Source organism: Mirounga angustirostris, unplaced genomic scaffold (assembly GCF_029215605.1).
Source record: "Mirounga angustirostris isolate CCGP_5_RB_7025 unplaced genomic scaffold, mMirAng1.0.hap1 SCAF_1, whole genome shotgun sequence".
NCBI classification, from domain to species: Eukaryota; Metazoa; Chordata; class Mammalia; order Carnivora; family Phocidae; genus Mirounga; species Mirounga angustirostris.
The window spans coordinates 143,469,246-143,492,044 of NW_026991709.1; the positions used below are offsets into that span (position 1 = coordinate 143,469,246).

Here is a 22,799-nt window from a genome sequence, read left to right on the forward strand (position 1 = left end):
GAATAAAACCCACCAAATATGCTAGATTATCCCTAATGATTCTAAAAAAGAAAAACCATTTTGGCTATCTTTAGGAGATGCGAAGCAAATAACTCACTATTCTGAAAACTGGTACACAAGGGGGAAGAATCAATCATTTATCCTGCCCTGGTTGTGCAAACGGTTTCCTTAGGGAAACCAAATAAGAATGAGGGAAGGTTTTCCTTCCTGGTAGTAAGCCTACTAAATGAAGGAGGAACGAGAGAACAAGTAAGAACATCACCTAATGAAATAATGGGTCTAGACAATGATCATCAATGGCAGCAAAAATCATGAGGTGAGAGGCTGATGCGGAGCTCTGTAATAGATGGACTCATAATATAAGAACCCACCGATCAATGTTAGCAAGAAAAGAGACAGGAGATGTGTCCTGATTGAAGGACAAAATGCCACCTGTGAAGCCTTCCTGGTAAAATTTCCAATCTGAATCCCACTGAGTCTCAAGATCCCACTGACTAATTACAGGAAATATAGAGAACAGATAGGTTGTACAAGGGAGGGAGCACTTAGATTCTCAAATTCTTGACATAATCTACAAGATCCACAAAACTCTTGTGGAAAACTCTACAGGACAAAGGACTCGGTTTCTTCAACAGATCAATTGCAGGGAGAGAAAAAAGGAGGAGGGAGAAGCTACAGATTAGAAAAGATTTGTGTGATGAATCAACCAAATGCAACATATGGACCTTGAATCCTTATTCAAACAAGCCAGCTATTAAAAAAATGCAAGAGGAAAAATTTTAATATAGAATAAAATTTGATGATACTAAGAATTTATTTCTTGTAATGGTGTGTGTGTGGTTTTTTCTTTTAATAAAGAGAGAGTACATACCTTTTTACAGATATACTGAACTATTTATAGATCAAATGGTATGATGTGTGAGATTTGCTTCAAACTAATCTAGTGGTGGTGGGAGCGGATGGGGTACAGAGAGAACAGAGCAGAAGCAGAATAGGGCAGAAGCTCACAGTTGTTGAAGTTGCATGATGGGTATATAGAGACTCGTTAGATTAGTTTTTATATATTTGAAATTTTCCATAATGAAAAGCTTACAATTCAAGAAGGAAAGAAAGAGAGAAAAAGAGAGGGGGGAGAGAGGAAGGAAGGAATCATATGAACCACACAGAAATCACAGTCAATATTTCCACACACCCCCCACCCCACCAAGAAGCATTAATAACATAAACAAAGTTCTCTTTGATAGGAACTTCTGTAGAAGATAAAACTAGAAAAAAAAGATAAAATTAGAACACAATATCCATGGTTCACAGCAGAACAAACAGGTTGTAATATAGAATTTTACCCAAGAGTGAATGAAATCTGATCATCTGTCTCACCAAACAGGTTTCAAGTCCTCTTGTTATTGGAATATTAGAAAAGAGAGAGAGAGAGATAAATATGGATCTAAGGACACACAACTGAAGCCAGTACACCTGAATTTTTAAGTACAGGGGCGCTTGGGTGGCTCAGTCGTTAAGCGTCTGCCTTCGACTCAGGTCATGATCTCAGGGTCCTGGGATCGAGCCCCACATCGGGCTCTCTGCTCCGTGGGAAGCCTGCTTCTCCCTCTCCCACTCTCCCTGCTTGTATTCCCTCTCTCTCTCTGTGTCTCTCTCTGTCAAATAAATAAATAAAATCTTTTTTTAAAAAAAAAAGAATTTTTAAGTACAGAATTTCAAACCAAATACAGTGAACTAGCATGCTCTGGTGACAAGGTGATTTTTATGAAAAAATTAAAAATATAAAGAGTAAAATAACAGAAATGTATTAAAACAAAAAGTAAAAATAAAAGAGCCTATCTTTCTTACAGTGTGGAATCCTCTAAGGAGAGATATACCTGGGGCGCCCGGGTGGCTCAGTCAATAAGCGTCTGCCTTCCTCTCAGGTAATGATCCCAGGGTCCTGGAATCGAGCCCCATGTCAGGCTCTGTGCTCAGTGGAGAGCCTGCTTCTCCCTCTGCCCCTCCCCCTGCTTACACCCTTCTCTCTCTCTCTCTCACTGTCTCTCTCAAATAAATAAATAAAATCTTTAAACAAAACAGAACAAAAAAGACAGAGAGAGATACTTCTCTCCCAGCTCAAAACAAGGCTTTTCAGTTGTCAGCAGCTTTAGCAGTTTCGCGCCCGACTCTGTTGCTACCTACTGGACACTTGTGGGGGAACAGTCCTGAAGCTCCGAAGCAGTGAGAGCTGTGGTGGGATGGGAGGAAGCAGTGAAGCAGGTGCACCTAATCCAGCGGGCTTTTGGTCCAAGAAGCAAGATGGCTGCCACTAAGGCAATGGAACACCTCAAAGGTGTCAGGGCCCAGCCTTGGCTGGAGTATAGCAGGTGAGTAGGGCAAGGCCTTGCCATCCCAGCAATGGCCATGCCAACTTTAATATATTGTGGCAGCTAAGGAAGAGCAGACATTCTGCCAGAGCTGACATACTAGACACAGACCCAAGACAGGGGGATGGTTCCTGTGATGGGCTTTGGGTGGAAGCAACCTGGAGCACAGACTGATCAAGAAATCGAAATCATTCTGAAGGCAACCCAGAGACAACTGGCCTGGCCTCCAGAACTTCAGCCCATAGTTAGGTAGGAGAGTGGATGCAGGGGCCCTGCTGGAGAGGCTGGGCTCATCTTTTCAGGCTAATTCTAGGCAAGAATCGGGAATATGGTGATGTCGGCGTTTTAATAGGCTCCAGCCACCTGGGAATGAGAACATCTGAGAAACTGCACAGAACATGGAGAGCCAAGCACCTGGAAATAGAACATCTGTAAATGAGTTTTCCTATTTTAATTCTAACAAGCTCTCTTCTCTCTCCCACACACAGAAACGATTCTGGTGTTTGCATTCCCTCCCTCATACCCAGACACGTGCCTACGTTTTCTTCCCCCTCTCACCTCTTTGCTGGCTTGCCAGATTTGCCTCTCCAGCTCCGCAGGTATCATCTTACCTCTAGGAGACACAGATTTGAGGCACTCAGGTATGTTTAGTCATGAACAAACATTGGTACTGCTTTTTAAAAAGCATGAATTCCCCCCTCCGCCCACCAGGCTTCCGGATCCTGTCCCCATTACCTTCCATCTGTTTCCACAAAGCAAACATTCTCTGTACCAATCCCTAGAAAGGAGGCTGCTTTCTTCATAGAGTAATGACACTAAATTAAAAGGGGCAAGGGGGAAAAGGAAAACATAAATACATAGCATGAAAAAAACCACTGCTTATTATCTGAAGTCATAAGGCTGAGCCCAATCTTTGGAACGTTATTGTATAAAAGAAAAAGAAAGTAGTAGTTCAAACGGGCTCCTTAATATAGCGGTTGAAAACACTGACTTTGGTTGGGATCAGAGAAACCAGGGTATAGTTTCAAGTTTTCCCAGTTACAGCTATGGAATCTTGAGAAAATAATGTACGCTCTCCAAGCCTCAGTTTGCTAATTTCAGGTGGGTGTGTCAGTGCCTAATTCATCTGCTTTTCATAGAACTCAGTGGGTTAGTATATAGTAAAAGGTTTAGCATAGAGCCTGGTCTAGGGAACAAACTTGGTCACTGGAAGCTGTTGTTTTTCCCTGACATTGAGAGAAGTTTCTCTTGATGTTACTAATAATACTCAACATTAATGGAAACAGAATCCAGTCCACTGCTGACTCAAAACTCTCTGAGTAGGGAGTGAGACTCTGTTTCAAAAATTGCAATCGCAAACCACAGAAGAATTTAATTATTTTCAAAAGCAAACAATGGGTTATAAATGCTGATCATACACTTGACCAATCTCGTTTACTATTGAATGTAAGACTGAAATTAGACACAGAGGAATGTGGCTAAAATCATAATAACAAAAGTAATAAAAATTTATGGACACCTTACTTTATGCAGCCCTGGCATGAATAGGAGGCTAATAGGAGGCTCTAGAATTAGGTCTGGTCTAGTTCTTACTGGAAATGGTAGTATATGCCTTAGATTGTTGGGCCTTTTCTTCCCTACTACATAAAGCCTATAAAATAATTAGCATTCAAACATTGGAGATGTCACTCTTTATACATTAGTGTGGACAGGTGGTCAATTAATTCTTTCTTGTGCCAGAAAAATGAAGGTGCTAAAGGACATTATTGTACCAAAAACCCTTAGTAATTTAATTTGTAGGTATGAATACATTAAAAGAGTAGTCATGCCTTCACACTTAACTTGATGTAGTCCCTCAAATGTGGTAATTTTTTTCTTCTTTTGTCAAGAAAGTTTTATTGGAAGCTCTTTTTTTTTTTCAACTCTATCAAAATAAATGCAGAAGTAACATCACCAGGAAAAATGAAACCATCCTACATAATTAATTTCCAGGTATCAAATAGGACACGGCCAAATGCCTGTAGGATGCACTCACTTCCAGTTGTTAGAAGAACATGTGCATATTGAGGAGTAAGAATGTACATGAAAATGTAATTAATTCTCTACTTGCTACATCAGCCCACCCTAGCTAGGTGACATAGCCAAGGTGAATTCTTTCTCACCAGAGACTTGGACTCTAGCAACCAACTATTGATCTCATGGTGATAAAGAGTAGCCTATTCCACTGGCATTTGCCAATAAGGAAAATCACATTGCTTTGCCCTAAAAAACAGCAGAGTGTCCCCAACCAATGGGTCTGCTGAATTAAAAAACTGGTATGCTGATGAAGAGTAACTTTGGTGGGGCTATATTTGGCTACCCCAGGGCAAAGTAGAATCCAATGTCAATCTCAAATGGATAGGGACAGATAAAAAAAAAAATGTCTGCAAAACTGAAGTCTAAACATCTAAAGGCATCAGAGGAGGAAAAGAGCCCTGGAAGAGACAAAAAAAGAAAAAGAAAAGAAAGAAAGAAGGCAATGCTTCAGATGTGCTGAGTAGTTGCAAGGAAAGGAAAAACCTAGAAGGCCGGAATTCAGAAGTAGCTGCTGCCTTTAGAAACAAATGGTATTTGCTCCCCTCTCTGGCAAAAGATAAGTCAGTCATTCGTTCTAAGACCCAGTCTCCCCTCCAGGTTTCATTCGTCTACAGAAGACACAAAAATCTCAGTGGGCATTTATTCCTAGAATGATGAAACAGCAAGTGCCCCTATGAAAGATAGAAGTGCACTGACATTTTCCTTTCCGGTTCCTGCAAGGATTTTTTCTTTGACCTTGGGTTTCCCAAGGAACTGCGGCTTTCCCCCTCGAGTAGATTGTGTGCTGGGCACTTGGACTCCTTCTAGGGCTGACTAGTCTGGTGCTCAAATGAGCTCCAGGTGGTGGGGAAACCAGGGTCTGCGAATGTCCTCTGTTGGGGAATGAAGAAAAGGGACGTAGTACAGGGACCTCTCCAAGAGCACACAGCTGGCTCAATTCCCAAAGCAGAGTCAGAATTCAGATGGGCTACTCTATGCTCCGCCTGACTTCCTAAGAAGCACCTGCTCGCTGAGGGAGAATGCCTGCACTAACATCCAAACTCCAGTCAGACTCGCCTAGACAGAAGGGCCACAAAGAGGGTGAGTGAATGAGGTATGTGAGGAGGCATGACCTTGAGAAGTGTACCCTGGTCTCTCTCGCCCCATCCCAGCCTCCATCCTGCTAGAGAGAAACAAGGCCTCCTGCTGGCTGGCCTGGGAGGTCAGGGTTTCTCTTCTTCCCTCACTTTTTAGTAGCAGACAATGATCATTACTTTATGCTGATTCCCAAAAGGACTTGAATTATAAACCTACGATTTCTTTAAATTCAAGGAATTTATATCTAACTGCTAATCAAGCCACAAATTTATTACTTTCCTCCAAAAGTCCCTTCCCTTTGGTTCCTATTCAGCCTGGGGAGGCTACTGTGGATACATGGACAGTGCAGGGGGCTCTCTCATGATGTTCCAAGTCTCCATGGACAGTGAAATTATAATCAAAACCTCAAGTATGCAAATACACCTCCAGTGGTGAGTGCATATACTCTGCATTTGATGGTACAAGTCGGGGATGGAGTGGTTACCCTGGAGGCCACACAAAACAGGAAAAAGAAGACCACCCAATAAACAGTACTGGAAAATAACCACAGGGCCTTGGCCAACACCTAAAAGCAAACAAGATTTGCAAAAAGCAAAAAGCCTAACATAGGGTTTAAGACCACTGAGGAAACACAACCGTCTTTAATTCTTTTTTTTTTAACCGATGAATTGATTTGTTGTAGTAAGTGGTGAAAGAGATTGCCAAAATATGAATTAAAATCATGCAACTACTATGACCTCAGTCTCTTTGGCAGAGCAGGGAAAGGAATGAGCAACAAGGTAGAGTCTGGATGAATGGGGTAAAAATCTGTATTTGGAGCTATCGTGTATTTGAAGCTATGGAGTTTTTCTGTGGCATTCACACTGATATGAGCTGAATGCTTGTGTCCCCTCAAAATTCATGTGTTTAATCCCTAACGCCGAATGTGGTAGGATTAGGTTGGGATGAGGTCAAGAGGGTGAGACTCTCATGGGATTACTGCCCTTATCCGGAGAGAAGACAGAGACTTCTCCCTCTGTCCCCTAGCACGAGCCCAGGAAAGGCCATGTGAGCACACTGTGGTCCCCAAACCAGGAAACAGGCTCTCATCAGATAACCAAATCTACCACCACCTTGAACTTGGACTTCCCAGCCTCCAGAACGGTGAGGAATAAATGTCAGTTTTTTAAACCAGCTGGTCTATGATATTTTGTTACAGCAGCCCAAGTAAACTAAGATGTATATTTAGTTCTTGGTTTTCTGGCTCCATCTTCTGCTGCCATGTTAGCCAGGGCATATATTTTACCTCTTTTTGCATATATATCTCCACTGGAGATAAAAAAAATAATACTAGTTCTGTTTTCCCAACTGCATGAGGTTTCAATTTCTTTTCACTCCCAATCTGCCAGCTACACCTATGTCCCTGATCTCTCCCAGGCATAATCTTTATTCTAGGCTTCCATAGAATTCCTTCCCCCTTTCCAGAGCAATTATTCCAGAAGAGACCTCAGGTACATTTTAAGCCAATGAATGAAGAAGGCAAAAGTAAAAGCACTGAGCTGAAAGCAGGGGCCCTACTGAATCAGCTTTCTCAGGCACGGGAGCAACAATTCAAAAGAAGAGACTTTGCATTTTGGATATGCTGGCTTCCTCCAACTGAAATGCCAAAGTTTGGAACCCAGAAAGGGAAACTCGACTCCATAATAATCCCAAAGTACCAAGTGTTTTCCCCAGATGTCTCCATTCCCAAACATTCTTCGCTTGCTCTAGAAAAGCTTTCACAAAGAAGGGCTGAGTTAAGATTAGAAGATTTCTTCCAGACGCCTCCCCACACTCAGCACCCACTTTGCACTTGGCACTGAACGAACCAGAGCAAAGGTCAGCCAGGGCAGGTGTAAAGCATGGGCAGGGGGCAAGTTTTCTTCCACTGCCCACCTCTTCGACCACAGTTTACCCCTTGGCAATAATAAAGGAAATCATGCTCGTAAAAGAAAATGACAGATACAGGAAAGGCCAGCTGGAAATAACAGAGAACGTTTAGAGTTTGCCCGCCTCATGTGTTTCACAGGAGACCTTGGATTATCAGAGAAGGTACGGAAGCTAAACTCTTCCTGCCAGGGACGGGGGCAGGAAGCAGTGGTGGGATAGACAGAGGCACCCACTGGAATGGCACAAGCAGAGGAAAGGAAAAAAATAATCTCTTTCAGATGAGACTGTACTTCAGCTGTGCTATCCATTCTACCCACATTATGACAGCTAGGTAATTCTCCTCCTCCTAAGAAAACTAGCTAACGTTTTTGTGTATCTATAATGTGCCAGATGCTACTTTCCATGCATTAGCTCATTCAGTCTCTGCAACAACCCACTTAGCCATGACTACTGAGCTCATGTGGCTCCTGGGTGGTTAGGATGGCCCCAAATGGTTCCCTTCTCCCTGTGTCCATGTCCTTTGCCAGGGGACTTTGCAGCAAGTCCACCTACAAGATGGAGTCTGTTTTCCCAATTCTTGGATCTGAGCTCGTCGACATCACTTGCTTCACTGAGAAAATGAGGTGGAAATGACAATGTACCAGCTCTGAGCCTAGACTCAAGAGGCCTGGTGGGTGTCCATGTTGTTTTTCCCCTGGACCCCCGCCATGACTACACACCTGGACTAGCCTGCTGGAGGATGAGAGATGCATGGAGCAGAGAGACCTCACTGGAGTCATCCTGGTCAGGCCCACTCCTACCTCAGCCATTGGGCAGCCAACCCCCAGATACATAAGGGAGCCCCACCAAGAGCAGCAGAAGTGTCCCAGCTATCCTAAGACTTGTAAAGCAATGATATCCAGCTCTAGTTCTACACCACTGGGCTTTGGGGTAATTTGTTAGAGACAACAGCTAGCTGATACTTATTTTAACAAATTAGGAAACTGAGGCACAGAGGAATTAATCAACCTACCCAAGGTCACTCAGATAGTAGTGGCGACAAGAACTGAATGCAGGCAGCCTAGCTCAAAGCCAATGTACTTACCCACAGTCAGACCTCCCTACTTTGGTGAGGAGTAAAAGGCCATAGGGGATTGTGGCAACATGCAATGTGGGGAGTGGGGGGGTGGGTGTGTGATGTTCACCATTTCGGAATATCTCCCTTTCCTCTTGAAAAGCCTTTGTGTTACACATTTGAAGCAATCAGTTTTACAAGGCAATGTGAGGCTTCTGACAGAGCCGAGCGATCATCTAAGTTCTAATAAATAAGGCACTCAAAGAAGAGATTCACAGGAAGAGATAGCAGTTTCAAATTGAATGTTCTCTTTTCTCAGAGAAAAATGTTATAGACTATAAATTTTAAATAAAGGTGATGTACAAAATTGAGTGGCCAGGGGTTACAATATCAAACCCATCAGAATTTCCTTTGGAATGAAATATGACATTATACTTAGGCATATTAGTCACACATGGATAAGATAAAAGCATATCAGAAGTCCCAAACAAACAAACCCCCTTAAATAATGCTTTCTCTGAAAATCTGTATCTGATATAAAAAATAATTTTTTACCTCTGCAGATGTGAAAAGGATTAATCTTGGCAACCCAGACAGCCCCTTTTCCTTAATATCAGGACAATATTTGTATCTAGCTAAATTCATTGCATACATATTGGACACTGAACCACCTGCAAAAAACAAAATTGAAATGGCATATTTATAGCATGAAATCATAGCTCCCTAAGTGCCAACCACAGGGGAAGACATCAACGGCTATGGCCATTCTAGTCTAACAACGGATCCCCCCAAGAGTCATCTGAGCAGCATGCCCCACCCATGACTCTCACCCACTTCCTAACCCCCAATTACAGCAATTTCCAATCTCAGCAAAGACTGAAGTTTTGGTCTCTTCTCTCATTCCAGAGTTTTTCCAAACTAAAAGTTTCAATCTACGGACAAGGGCCAGTACCCAAGTCTTCGTAGTTAATGGTATTCTGTCTGTCACCTGACCAATAAGATGAGGATACAAGCTCATCTCTGGTCCCAAGAAAGGGCTGTAGGACAAACAACATGTGATTCAGAAACCTTCTCAAGTAGAATGGATTGAGAAATTTATAGCCCTTCCAAATTCCCAGCAGCAGATAATTTCATTTGTAAGATACAAATCCTAAATTGTAGACATCTCCTTGGTTTAACGTTTATGTCAGTTGTTTAGCATTTATGCAAAATGTTGCCACTCTGGAGAAAGGAATGAGCTAGATTCTCAACAAGTAGAATTATTCCTAACCAACTTTTTGGAATTTGTAAATCTTCAAGGAGCTGTTCTTCATATAACACATAAATAAATGTTTAGGTGTTTGCAGTGGAAGGGAGATGGCAATAACTAGCTGTACTTACCTGGGTTAAATATTCCATCCCCTTCTTTCCAGCCAATAAATTCAATCATTTTCTTCAGAACCGCTTCTTCCACTAACAGAAACACTGGGGACACCTCATACGTATAACTAGATAGATATAAAAAACACTTCACTTCTATGACTAGAGTTACACATAGAGTTTTATTCAACCAAGTGGCTATGGAAGTGCAGGTAGAGTCTTTGGAAATTTATCCAATTGGAAATAGAGAAATGTGCAGTCGGTGAGAGTGCTAGTCATGGTTTGATAGATGACAATAGGTGGGGGCCTTAGGGATACGCAAGCTACTTCAGCAGTCGTAATTTACAGGAACCCTTCAGGTCCACTGGGAGTGATAAAGGAAGTGCATCTAGATTCTTTGTATTAGCCATGAGCCGTGGCCATTTCATTCTTTGGATGCTGCTTTGGATGCTGGTTAAAGAAAAACCATTGTCAGGTGCCTGGGTGGCTCAACCAGTTGAGCAACTGCCTTCGGATTGGGTCATGATCTCGGGGTCCTGGGATCGAGGCCCACATTGGGCTCCTTGCTCAGTGGGGGGTCTGCTTCTCCCTCTCCCTTTGCCCCTCCCCCCAGTTTGTGCTTGCTCTCTCTCTCTCTCTCAAATAAATAAATTCTTTAAAAAAAAAGAAAGAAAGAAAAACCATTGTCATGGTAACCAGGTTTTATTAGGTTCCTATCATGAGTACCCTAACAGTCAGCTCTGCCTATTCTACGCGGAAACTACTCACCCTGAACTAGGGTTTTCTCCACTACATTCCTATGCTGGCCCAAATGGGAAGTGCTCTGTGGGGCCTCTCTTATCATGTGATTTTATTGCAAAGCACTGCCCAAATCCCCTGTCCTTGAAGGTTTTGTTGCTCCAGGCTGGACCATTGTTGTGGGAGAACACGAAGTTAGCCCCTTTTCGAACGAACTGCCTCAGCTTCAGGGAGCTACCTTTCCCAAGGTCACAACCAGGTATAAAGGCCTGGCCATATGGGCCCAACTCCAGACCACTCTCAAGGGCCACTATAGCTCCAGAGATCTCCAGGGAGTCAGCCGAGGTTGCCATTGAGGCCCCATGACGGCTTGACTTCTGGCTCTGCCCACTCCTGTTGCCTTACCCTCCCATCACCCATGTGGATCCCAAGGGCATTCCTTAATAAACACCTTGCTCACTAAACTCCATCTAGAGCAGTTTCCCAGGGAACTCCACCTGGGAGGGTTACCATGCCTTGTTTCATAATATTTGAGTCTCTTCTTTCTCTAGGTAACTTGAGGGTGACTAAATTATCTATAATCTCCTCTAACAATTAAGCCATTACATTAAATTGTATCCGAATAAACCTGTACTCCAAATATATAAGCCATGCAGACACACCTAGATTTGCACTCACAGAATTGAATGTGAATATTTTAACACCCAGAAGGGAAAACTTTGGAAATGAGGCAAAACAAAAACACAAAATGAAATGAAACAACAACAACAAAAAAACAGAACACCTATTATGTGTCACCTCCCTACCTCCCTACATGCCAAGCGCTCTACAGACATCATGTTAATTTTCAAACAATCCAGGTTCTACTTTCAACCATGCTAGGAAGCCAGTTCACACATATCAGAAGTGTGGGAAAAAGTCTATGTGTTTATGTGCACCTGCAAATATAAGTGAAATAATTGTTCACTTAAAAAAAAATAATATGAAGCCTGCCTTTGAAAGCTGGCTCAACTGTAAACCTGGGGACAGGCATGGAGTTGGAGGAGAGGACGATATGGGATGCTCTCATGGCTTGCTCACATTTTGAGTGGATTGTTCAGCTTAGCAACAACTTAATACTTTGCAAACCGCTCCATGTTGCAGTGAAAAGAACCCAGACGAGAAGTTAGAAAACCCAGGACATAGAAGGAAAGGTTCAGAGAGTTGGGTAATTTTACTGTCTCTTCTGGCCCATCTACCACTTACCTCTTCTACTCACTATAAACTGGTATCATCTCACATTACCCCACCAAGCCTTCTCTAACTGAAGTCACCAATGACATCTGTGTTGCCAATTCAAGGGACAATTTTTAGTCTCTGTCTTAGTTAAACACTCAATAGTATTATGATTCTAACACACTCTGCTCCATGGTTTCCATGCCTTCCTGGTTGATTTTCTCCTTTTCCTCTGTCTCTCTATTGTAGGCTGGTCTTCTTCCTCCTAACCATGAGATTATTAGATGTCCTCAAGGCCCAGTCCTATGCTTCTGTCCTCACTCTATATTGTCTTGCAGACACTGCTTCTCCATCCCCTGGTTTGTTTTTGTTCAAAGTGTCTTCATCCTGTTCATCAAAATCATTTGTTTGGCTTTGAAAATATATCAGTGCTTGGGACACAGCCATAGAAATTCAGACTTAATTGGTCTGGGTTGGGACCCAGGCCTCAATATATTTTTTGGAAATGTCCCAGGTTGATTCTGATGAACAGGAAGAGTTGAGCTTCACTGACTTTAGGAATCTCATCCACACATACTTTTCAATTACACATCATTCCCCAGTAACTCCTAAATTGATAACTTTCATAGAGATATCGGAATTCCAGGCCTGTATATCTCTCAGCTTGGCTGATACATACTCTTGAATAGCTCAGAGTCACTGCAAACTCAAATTCTTGCAATTGAAAATTAAATTATTGCTCTTGCCTTTTTCATCTCATCCCTGAAAACTGGTCCCCTCTTCCTATGCTTCTTATATCAATGAATGACATGACCATCAACACAGCTAAAAAAGCCAGAAACCCAAGGATCATTGTATAAACCTCCTTCTTGTCCTCATTCCTAAGGTTCAATATATTATCCAGACCTTTCTGTTTTATCCTCTAAACAATTTTGCTCTCTCTCTTTTCTTACCACTTCTGTCTAAGTTCAAGCTACTGCCATCTCTCACCTAAGATAATGCCCTCCTGATTGGTCCCCTCCAATTCACTCTCCATATTTCAAGTGATCTTTTCAATAAGCAAATGGCATCTAATGATTTAGAAACCTTTAAAGGCTTTCCTTTGTACTTAGAATAACTCATAAACATGGCCCACTGGGTCTTGCATATCTGGTTCCTAACCATTTCTCCAATCATATCCTCCATTATGCTCCCTATCGCTTTCTGAGCGACACCTTCACTGACCTTTCAGTTCATAAGGTACGCCATTCTGCCTCCTGCCACAGGGCGTTTGTGCATGCTGTTCTCTCTGTTTGAAACTCATCTCTTCTCTTTTCACCCAGTAAACCCTTACTCATTCTTCAGCTCTTAGTTGTCATTTCCTCAGAGAAGACTTTCCTGAGCTCCCAACTAGGAAAAAATGTCCCACTTATATTTATAGCATCATCTACCTCTTCATATGCAAATTAAAATTTTACATTAATTTGTGTAGATAATTTTGATGAATTTGCATGGAGTATCTCCATCTCACTAGACTTTTTGCTTCATGAAGGCCAAGTCAAAGTTTGCTTCTATTCAAAGTATCTCTCCGGCACTTAGCAGAGACATGGCTTTTCATGCAGGAATGGATGACAAGTTGCTTAATCAATTTTCTCATCTGTTAAGTGGAGATAACCATGCCTGCATTAACCATCTTACAGTACCACTATCAAATCAAATAACTCTTTAAAATACTGCTAAGTGTCATTCCATTATTTATGATGACACTGTACAAATGAAACCATGAAATAGAAATTCAAGAAAAAAAACTTCGTCTACTTAAAAAACATCTCTAATGCATGCTTTATGTAAGAGTCCAGTAAAATGGTACTTACACACTTGGGTTTAATGCTTCTGTCATAAATCGGGCCACCAAGGAATAATAATCAAGTCCAGCATACAACTGGTTGAAAAATCTTGGATGGTCTGTAAATTTAAGCAGAGCATTCATCTACACAGCAATAAAAACAAAAAAGACTCTCCATACAGCGGTAACATAAATCAATCTTTCAGACAGCGAACGCAGACAGATACAAAAGAGTATACACTGCATGAATCTACTATATAAAATTCAATATGAGGCAAAGATGACCTATGGAGACTGAGGTTAGAATTCTGAGTACCTTTGGGAAGTTGATATTGATTAGGAAGGGGCTTGAGGAAGGCTCTGGAGTGGTGGGAAGGGTCAACATCTTGATCTGGGTGATGGTCATGCACAGTTATGTGTGAATTCACTGAGCACTTGAGATCCGTCCACTCTACTGACCGTAAACTATGCCTCAGTTTTAAAAAGAATTCAAAATCTAATCATGTGCAAGGGGAACAAATTTTGAAGACCCACCTCATAACCCTGTCTCCTAAACAATATGTTTCTAAGCAACACTTGGGCACTCTCTTAAAAACTCTGGTTTATCTACTCCCCTTTTTCTACACCCCAGCTCCAAACCAGAACCCTTGAGAACTGGATTACTCAAACTATTTGTGCAGGTATCAAAGCCTGCTACCTTTATCTTCAGAAGATAATCCCTATCTTCCCTATCTTTAAACGCATTTCACTCACCAACAGAGTTCACTTCGGGCTACCAGCAGTGAGTGGCCTTTTCATTTTTCAGATTGGACCATTTTTCATAGTGCAACTGACATTATGTAGATGGGAGTAAGATGTGACTCATCATGTGGCTTACATAAACTTTCTAATTCAACTTACTTCAAAGGCAGTAGCCTTTAAGACTCAACTTCAGTTCCAACTTTCTATTTTTTTTCCCCTCTATAAAAGGTCTCATAAAGGTTCTTGGCTTTCCACAGTGTGAATATTCACACCAAACACTAGGCTAACTGACTTGACATTCTCAATCATAGGAAGCCCAGCATGACAAAGAACAAGAAGGCAAGAGGTCTGTTTCTAAATTTGAGTATTTGGGAAACTTTTTAGTTAGTGACTTCTCATTACCACTCACAGCATTTGGTTTTAGGGTTTTCTTCTCTTTAAACTAGGGGTTCAATAAAAAACAAAAGCCCAAGAAAATGTTTTTTTAAATAAAACATGGAAAACTTCCTCTAATCTGGCAAAGGAAACCAAACGTTGCTGCAAGTAATTTTAATAAGATTTTTTTTTTAGTTTCGTGTTAATTTATGATTGAGTTCCATGGTAACATTATGGAAAATATCCAGTAAACTGAAAAATCTTCTGCATTAAATGTCATTCTACACTTCTGACATGCACTATAATAATAAGATATGTATCTCTGCTTTTGAAATGCTAACTGGGTTTTTGATACATACACCAGATTTTCCCAAGGGAATATAAACCAATTATTTTTAGCCAGGATTTTATTATGTTCTTTCCACTAAATTTAGTTCAGTGTCAGAATTCACAAAGCATAATGCCTGCATGGTCTTAAGCACTAGATTACCTTTACAGCACACTGCGAAATGCATATTTTGGAAAGTTCCTCCCTTACTCTGGAACTTGTTCACTGGGTGTATGGGATATCAGCAGTTGGACTAGTATGTCAGCACAAGACTAATACCATGCTACTGCATTGACAGAAGATCGTAGTGGTTAAGCATTATGGCGAAGCTATCACAGCAGAAACTTACCATGTATTCATTTCCTTTTACACTTTCCTAAAGGTGTTTATTTTTGATCCTGCTAGATTTGATAAAATAATTTGGCAATTATTAACTGCCAAGACTCCATCAGTATCTTCCCATCTATTCCTGTTTATAGTAAAAACATCCTCCTGCACATTCTGGGCCATCAAGATTTGAAATCCCTTAATGAAATCTATAATCAAACTATGCTTTGCCAGTTTGGACCAATGTAAGAAATGATAAGTAGCAGTCGTCATATATGGTCTTGATTATAAATGGAGGATGGGGATTGCCAAGGAGCAGATCGTATTTCTGAATGATCACTAACACCGACAGTTTTTCTATCCAGGTATCTTTGTCTTGACAAAAAAAAGTGGCCCATTGTAAAAATATCAGAACCACTATTTTTTGATCCGGCTTTCTTATCCCCGAAACATTGTCATACTCAGCTTTACTATGAGTAAGTATGTGCTGAAGAAAACCTAAGAACTTGTTAGGGATACAGATCAAGGAGGCAAATGAAAGGTCTTACTAGTTTTGACGCTGTAGCGTATGACATCCTGGCAGAGCTCCAACAGCCTGTGGGGTGGCTCTCCCGTGTCCCTCATCTCCAAATCAAGAAGTTGTTTCAGCTGTTCAGGGGGCCGCCACTCACAAACCTGGACATTCAGCAATGGCAGTTAATTGAGCTCCCACAGGAGCCAGGTAGCGAGAAGATGTTAGCATCACGGACCCTACCCTCGCGAAGATTCCAGACAAGTGGGAGAGACTGAGATTTAAATGTACAACCCTAGTCCAGGGGGGAAAATATGGGATGGTGACCCAGATGTCACTGGAACAAATGAGGGGCCCCATCTTTGATTTGGAAGGTCAAAGTTTTCCTGGAGGAACTGATTTCAAACCAAGCAAAGATTAGGGGATGGGGGAAGGCAAGCAGGCACTCTAGGTGGAAGGAACAGAGGTCGTAAAGGCTGAAAGGGCAAATCTGAAGAATGAAGTTAGTTTGGTGTGGCTAGAACATGGGGTTGGAGGAAGGAGAGGCAAGAAGTGAGGCTGGAATGCCAAAATAATTTCCTCGCTAGTCTCTCTGCTTGTACCCTTACCCTTGACCTCTACAGGCTATCAACCTGGCAGCCAGAATCCGGAATGATCCTCTTAAATCTAAACTACCGCCGCTCCTCTGCTAAAATATCTCAGTGGCTCACTTCTTTCAAAGTAAAGCCAACATCCTCATAATGACTTCAAATGAACCTGTATAATCTGCTTTCCTTCATGGAGTTTCCTCTCCAGTCTAGTACTGTCTTCCTCCTGGCTGACTCTGCCCCACCACCCTGACCTCCTTGCTGTTCCTTAAACACACCAGGCACACTGCCCTCCTTAGGGTCTTCACACTGGCTGTGCCCTCTGCCTGGATACTCCTGCCCCAAATGTCCTCCTGCCTAACCTCCTCAGTTCTTTCAAAGCTTTGCTCAAAAATCACTTTCTCAAAGATAGCAACCCTGATTCCCCTATAAAGTCACAAGCTTCACATTACCCCAGCCCTATCAGCCCCTCATCTTTTCCTGCTCTTCCTTTTTCCATTACACTTCTCATCTTTCAACATACCATGTGATTCATTTATTCTGTCCCACATAGTCTCCATGAGAGCAGAGATGTCCATCTGTTTGCTCACTGCTCTCAAGTAATGAATACAGTTCCTACCACACAAGAGATGCTCCACAATGATGTGGTGAATGAAAAGATGAATGAGCGAATGAATAAACGAATTAATGAATTAATTAATGAAATGAGACTCAGATCATGACAGATTTCTGTGGCATGTTACAGAGTTTGAACTTGGTTCTAGGGCAGCAGTTGAAATGTTTTGGACAGGGGAATGATATGGACATGTTTGTGTTTTGGCCAATAGCTTTAGTTGCTATATGGAGATTCCAAGTAAAATCGGGAGTAAGAGGTGACTGTAATAAACCAGGCAAGAGAAGGTGGTATTCTGGATGAGGTAGATATTACTGGAATGAAGTATTTCCAGAGATATTTAAAATGCAGAAACAACAGAACTCAGAAATCAATTACACGGCAAGGATGAGGATGAGGAATGAGCCAAGGACAACCCTGTCGTCTGTAGCTTACACACACGGGTTGATGGCGGTGATGAGGAAAAGAATTTGGTTTGGGGTGGGGATTTGGTGGGGATGATGAGCTTTGGGCATATGTAGTCTGAGGCCTCTCAGGACATCTAAAAGGGGTGCAGCAGTTGGTCTGAAGCTCTTGTGAGAGACCAAGAACAGAGTTCCAGACATCCACCATGATAATACACCATGGGGGACACACTCAGAGAGAATCTACCACTAAGAGGAAAGGCACGGGATCTCGCCTGGACACCACCACCGCTTAAGATATGGGCAAAGGGAGAGGAGCTCACTTGTGAGGTGGAGGACAAGCCAGAGAAGCAGGGACTATCTGAGAAGAGTTCAGTGCTACTAAAACAAAGAAAACAGAATGTTTTAAGGAGAAGACGGTCATCACTATCAAATCCTGTTGAGAAGCCCAATTTGATAAAGACTGAGAAGTGCTCATGGGATTTATCGACAAGGAGGTGTTCTTGGCAAGAGCCGTTTGACTTAGAGAGGTGGGAGTGGAGGCCAGATTGCCATGGAGTGAGGGTGTGGGAGGTGAGGAAAGAGAGGGAGGGAAGGAGCATAGACAATCTTTAAAAAGTTCGGCTGTGGAGGGGAAGAGAGAGACAGGGGAGTAGCCAGGAAGTCAGGAGACTAGGAGGTGGGAGGTTAGGGAAAGCAGGAAGAAATAATGAGTTGTACAAGAGGTATGAAATTAAACTCTGATGTGAGAACCATAATAGGCAGAGGTAAATCAAAAGTGACTAAGACAATCCAAAGGAATGACTACTGATAGAGAATATCTCAGAAGATACTGTAGGTTTGGTTCAATAAAGGGAATATTGAAATAAAGTGGGTCAAACAAAGATTTTGGTTTCCCAGTGCATATAAAAGTTATGTTTACCCTGGACCATCAAGTCTATTCGGTGTGCAATAACATTATGTCTAAAAAATTTACATGCCTGAATTAAAAAAAAAAAATACTTGTTGGAAGAGGTCATTAAGAAGAGGTGACCATCAGATGACCTACAAGCTGGACCTGGGCCCTTGGAGGTTCCCCACCCCCTCCCCAGCTCCTGGAATGTGGGTTCTGCTTGTGTCTCCTGCTCCCAGAGGCTTCTCCAAGGACACAGCCTGGAGATAATATTGCTTAAGAGAATATTGTGGCTGGTCTGACCTATCCAGACCACTAAACCTTGCTCCAGATCAGCAATAAGGTTGTTTTACTCCCTATCATTCATGTGTTTGCTGCAGTAGCATTTTTAATTTCCTTCAAGAACTTTTCCTTTTGTAGTCACAATGCAGCTGTTTGGGGCAAAAGGCCTAGCTTTTGGCCCATGTCAACTTTCCAAGTGCCTTCCTCACTAAGCTGCTTCATTCCTAGCTTTTGATTTAAATTGAGAGATGCGCACCTCTTCCTTTCAGATGAACACTTAGAGGCCATTGCAGGGTTATTCATTGGCCTTATTTCAATCTGATTGTGTCTCAGAATAGGGAGACCCAAGGAGAGGGAGAGAGACAGGGGAACTGCCAGTGAGTAGAATAGTCAGAACACACACAATGTTATCAGTACGTTCACTGTCTTATATGGGTGCAGTTTGTGGTCCCTCAAAACAATTACAAGAGTAACATCAGAGATCCCTGGTTATAACAAACTATAAAAAATATTGTTATATTTTATGATATGATGTTATAATATATATAATATGTTCTGTAATATGTTATAATATGTAACAAGTCCAATAATAATGAAAACGTTTAAAATACTGTGAGAATTATCAAAAATTGACACAGAGACACAAAGTGAGCAAATGCTGTTGGAAAAATGGCACCGATAGACTTGCTGGATGCAGAGATGCTACAAACCTCCAAATTGTAAAAATCATACTATTTGCAAAGTGCAAGAAAATGGGAAATGCAGTTAAACGATGTATCCCTGTCTACACAACAACATGATTAAATCTCAAATGCATTTTGCAGAGGGAAAATTGCAAGACTCATAGGGCCTCTTGTGATAGGATTCCACCTGTCCGACATTCTGGAGAAGGCGAAAAATACAGGCACAGAAGACAGATCAACGGCTGTCAGGAGCTAAAGTAAGGGGCAGGGCTGACTATAGAGGGGCACAGGGAAATCTGGGGGTGATGGAACTGCTCTATATCTTGATTGTGGTATAGTTACATGGCTTAGCAAACTCATATGACTCCACACCAAAAAAGGAGCAAATTTTACTAGATGTAAAGTATAACTCAATTTTTTTAAAAAGTGGCTGAGAAAGAATATCTACAAGAGAAGGTGTTAGAAGTAATCATCTCACAAAGTACGGGGATGTATCTGAAGGTCACTTTTCATGGTGCGTGTTGGATCGCTGACAACGCTAGATGAAGTTGGTAGCATAAAAACTCCACCTCCTCCCCCCAACTGCAACATCGTTTTCAACCCAAGTTCAGGTGGATAGCCTGCAGGGCTACTGTACTGCAATCAGCGTGGGGTTCCTTCATTGATGACTTAGGATCTTAAGCCTCTCCTTCTTGTCTTACCTTCCATTAGTCACCTATATGAGCCCTTCCTTCTAGGCAGAAAGTTTCCTTTTGCAATGCTCTTTCCATCCTTTACCATCCTGCTTTCCTCAACACACATGGGTCAACTTCTCCCTGCCCATCAAAATCTTACTTGACCTTCACATCCCACATCAAAGCTCAGAGCACCCACTCCTCTACGAAATCACACCCATTTATCACATTCTTACTGGGACCCCCTGTTCTCTTTTTCAATGAAAACTTATCCTCCCAACTAGACTGTAAATTCTGTTCAAAGCTGAGCCTTTGTCTTATTTGTCTTTATATCCCCCAGGGCCAAATACAATGGCTTACCCATAGCTAACGCTCAGTTAATATTTAATGACTGAATAAAGTCCAATTAAAAAAGAAAAAAAGCTTACCAGAAAAGCAGTAAGCTCCAAAGTAAAGCAGGTCCAAAATATTTCACAAGTACAGATAAGACCAGAAAATATGCAATTATAAATATATATCAAGAAATACCATCAGTGATTTTTGCCTTGAATATAGCTATTCTAAATTTACAGGATATTTTGATCTATATCCCTATTAGTTTTCCCAAATGCATGTGATCAAAAATTCAGAATAAATACCACTTCACATTCAAAATCTTTTTTTTTAAATGACATTTATTTTTGACTAACCGAATTGGAATAAAAATCCCTCCTCTATTTGCTGATAATTCAATTTCAATATGAAAGATAATCAATGTGATAAAGGATAATTTAGCGATTGTAAGAGACATACAAGAGAAGTTAAAGGCCCAGACTGAAGCCAGACTACCTGGATTTTAGTGCCAACAGCTCTGATACTCACTAACATGTGATCTTGGGCAAAGCACTTGACCTCCCTGTGCCTCACTTCTTTCCTCGTCCCTAAAAAAGAGTTAATATATAGCCCCTACTTCTTAGTGTTTTTGTAAGACTTAAGTACACAAATTCATATGGAGTAGTCCTGAGAACATCATCTGGCACATAGTAAGTACTCTTAAGAGTAGAAGTCATTTGGGGCAACTGGGTGGCTCAGTCGGTTAAGCGTCCCCCTTCGGTTCAGTTCATGATCTCAGGGTCCTGGGATTGAGCCGCATATCGGGCTCCCTGCTGAGCGGGGAGCCTGCTTCGTCTTCTGCCTCTCCCTGCCACTCCCCCTTTCTTGTGCTCTCTCTCTCTCTCAAGTAAATAAATAAAATCTTTTAAAAAAAGTAGAAGTCGTTAGTAATAATTGCATTATCAGTTTGAATCTGAACTTGAGCCTGAATTTGAGACCTAGAACCAGTAATTGGTGCCAGTCAGAAATCAGACTTAACAATTCAAGTTTTCCAGTCTAAGCTCAGACCAGCTCCTGGGAAGGATCCTCAGATAAATTTAAAATTTTTTCATACTCTTAGCTTTGTGCAGTGGCAGTATCATAGCCAATGAGGTTTATCCGAGGCGCGATTATTGCTAATTAAAATTTTTTCATACTCTTTCCCACATTATGCTTATTTTTTACTAGTAACAAAAAGAAGGTGCCCAAGAAAATGGAGAGCAGAGTATGTTTCAGAGAGTGTATACATCAAGATCATCCACTTATTTATAATCTATATGGTTATAGGTCAGAAGGCTTCATCCCTGTGCTTCATGCCCTCAAGGCCTGGGGTCTCAGCCAGTCTCCCAACAAATGGTGGCTGGCAAAGTTAACAGCCAACACCTCCAGGAAAGCTGATACTGGGTGGGATCCCACTTTGGCAGCTGGGATCCCCTTGATACAAAGGTATAGAGGCCATCATAGCATGAGCTTCCCATTTCCCTCACATCTAACCATCAAATTTGGAAAGAACCTATCTTTCCCATTGCAGGGGTTTCTAATAGGTATCTTTTAGTTTTACCTTCTCATTGACATCTGTAGCCTTCAAAACCACCTCTTCCATTATTAGCTTCCAGGCCTCTTCAACAAACTTTTCTCCTGCTCTTGCATCTGTCGTGGGGCCATTCAGTACAACCCCATCCACGAGAACAGCGCTCTTCTTACTTGGAATCATCTCTTGTGGATGCGTATCTCCTGAAAGCACACACAAAAAATCATGTTTGAGACATAATCTAATTAGATCACAACAAAGCACAAGGGGAAACATGGACCACTATCCCAGCTTCAAATGGCATATCTTCTTTTAATACATTTGGGGCATTGAAGCAGACAGTTGTTTATGGTTTCCGATGGCATCATAGGGTTAAGGAAAGATATCCTGCAGCATCTTGTTTGGCATCAGCGATTGTGGAGAAAATGTAAATGTGAAATGTAAATTCAACTCATTTTACTCATTCTTGCAAACACCTTTCAATCCCACGCACAGAAAGATCATTGTAGACACAAGCCTGTGTCTATTTTGTACACACACACTTTTTGTAACCCGTTAAGGACTGCCATCTATCCACTTTGTAGGAATAAGTCATTCCTAAAGAAGAAAAAATTATTGACATATCACCTCTCTTAATTTTACATTTTAAGCTCATGTTTAAATGGCCCTTTATATCAAAGACACTGGTTTGTCCCTGAGAGCCCCTCTGTCCACGTACTCAGCCACTCTCCTATGAATGGAGAATAAAAGAAAGTGAGTGGCGTGATGGTTGGTGTAAATCCACATTTGATGCCCTCAAACTTTTCAAACTTGCAGTCTGGCACAGGCAGAAGGATGGAACAGAACAGTCCTAAAGACGTTTGCCAGTCAGTGACTAAA

At 41.7% G+C, this 22,799-nt stretch overlaps 1 protein-coding gene and 1 non-coding gene across 2 annotated transcripts in view; one reads left to right on the forward strand and one right to left on the reverse strand.

Annotated features, from left to right (window-relative positions):
• The window catches only part of GADL1 (glutamate decarboxylase like 1), a 163,243-nt gene that overhangs the window by 116,681 nt on the left and 23,763 nt on the right, over positions 1-22,799 (reverse strand). Inside the window, exons 2-8 of the mRNA XM_045903926.3 lie at positions 21,951-22,123; positions 15,941-16,067; positions 13,650-13,740; positions 9,865-9,971; positions 9,040-9,155; positions 3,105-3,184; positions 2,928-2,982 (exon numbers count right to left, since the gene is read on the reverse strand). Coding sequence (XP_045759882.1) covers positions 2,928-2,982; positions 3,105-3,184; positions 9,040-9,155; positions 9,865-9,971; positions 13,650-13,740; positions 15,941-16,067; positions 21,951-22,123 — 749 coding nt within the window. The remainder of the gene's footprint in view (positions 1-2,927; positions 2,983-3,104; positions 3,185-9,039; positions 9,156-9,864; positions 9,972-13,649; positions 13,741-15,940; positions 16,068-21,950; positions 22,124-22,799) is intronic.
• Positions 21,469-21,606, forward strand: LOC123834929 (U4 spliceosomal RNA). The gene has a single exon (XR_008505205.1). It is a non-coding gene; the product is annotated as a U4 spliceosomal RNA (small nuclear RNA).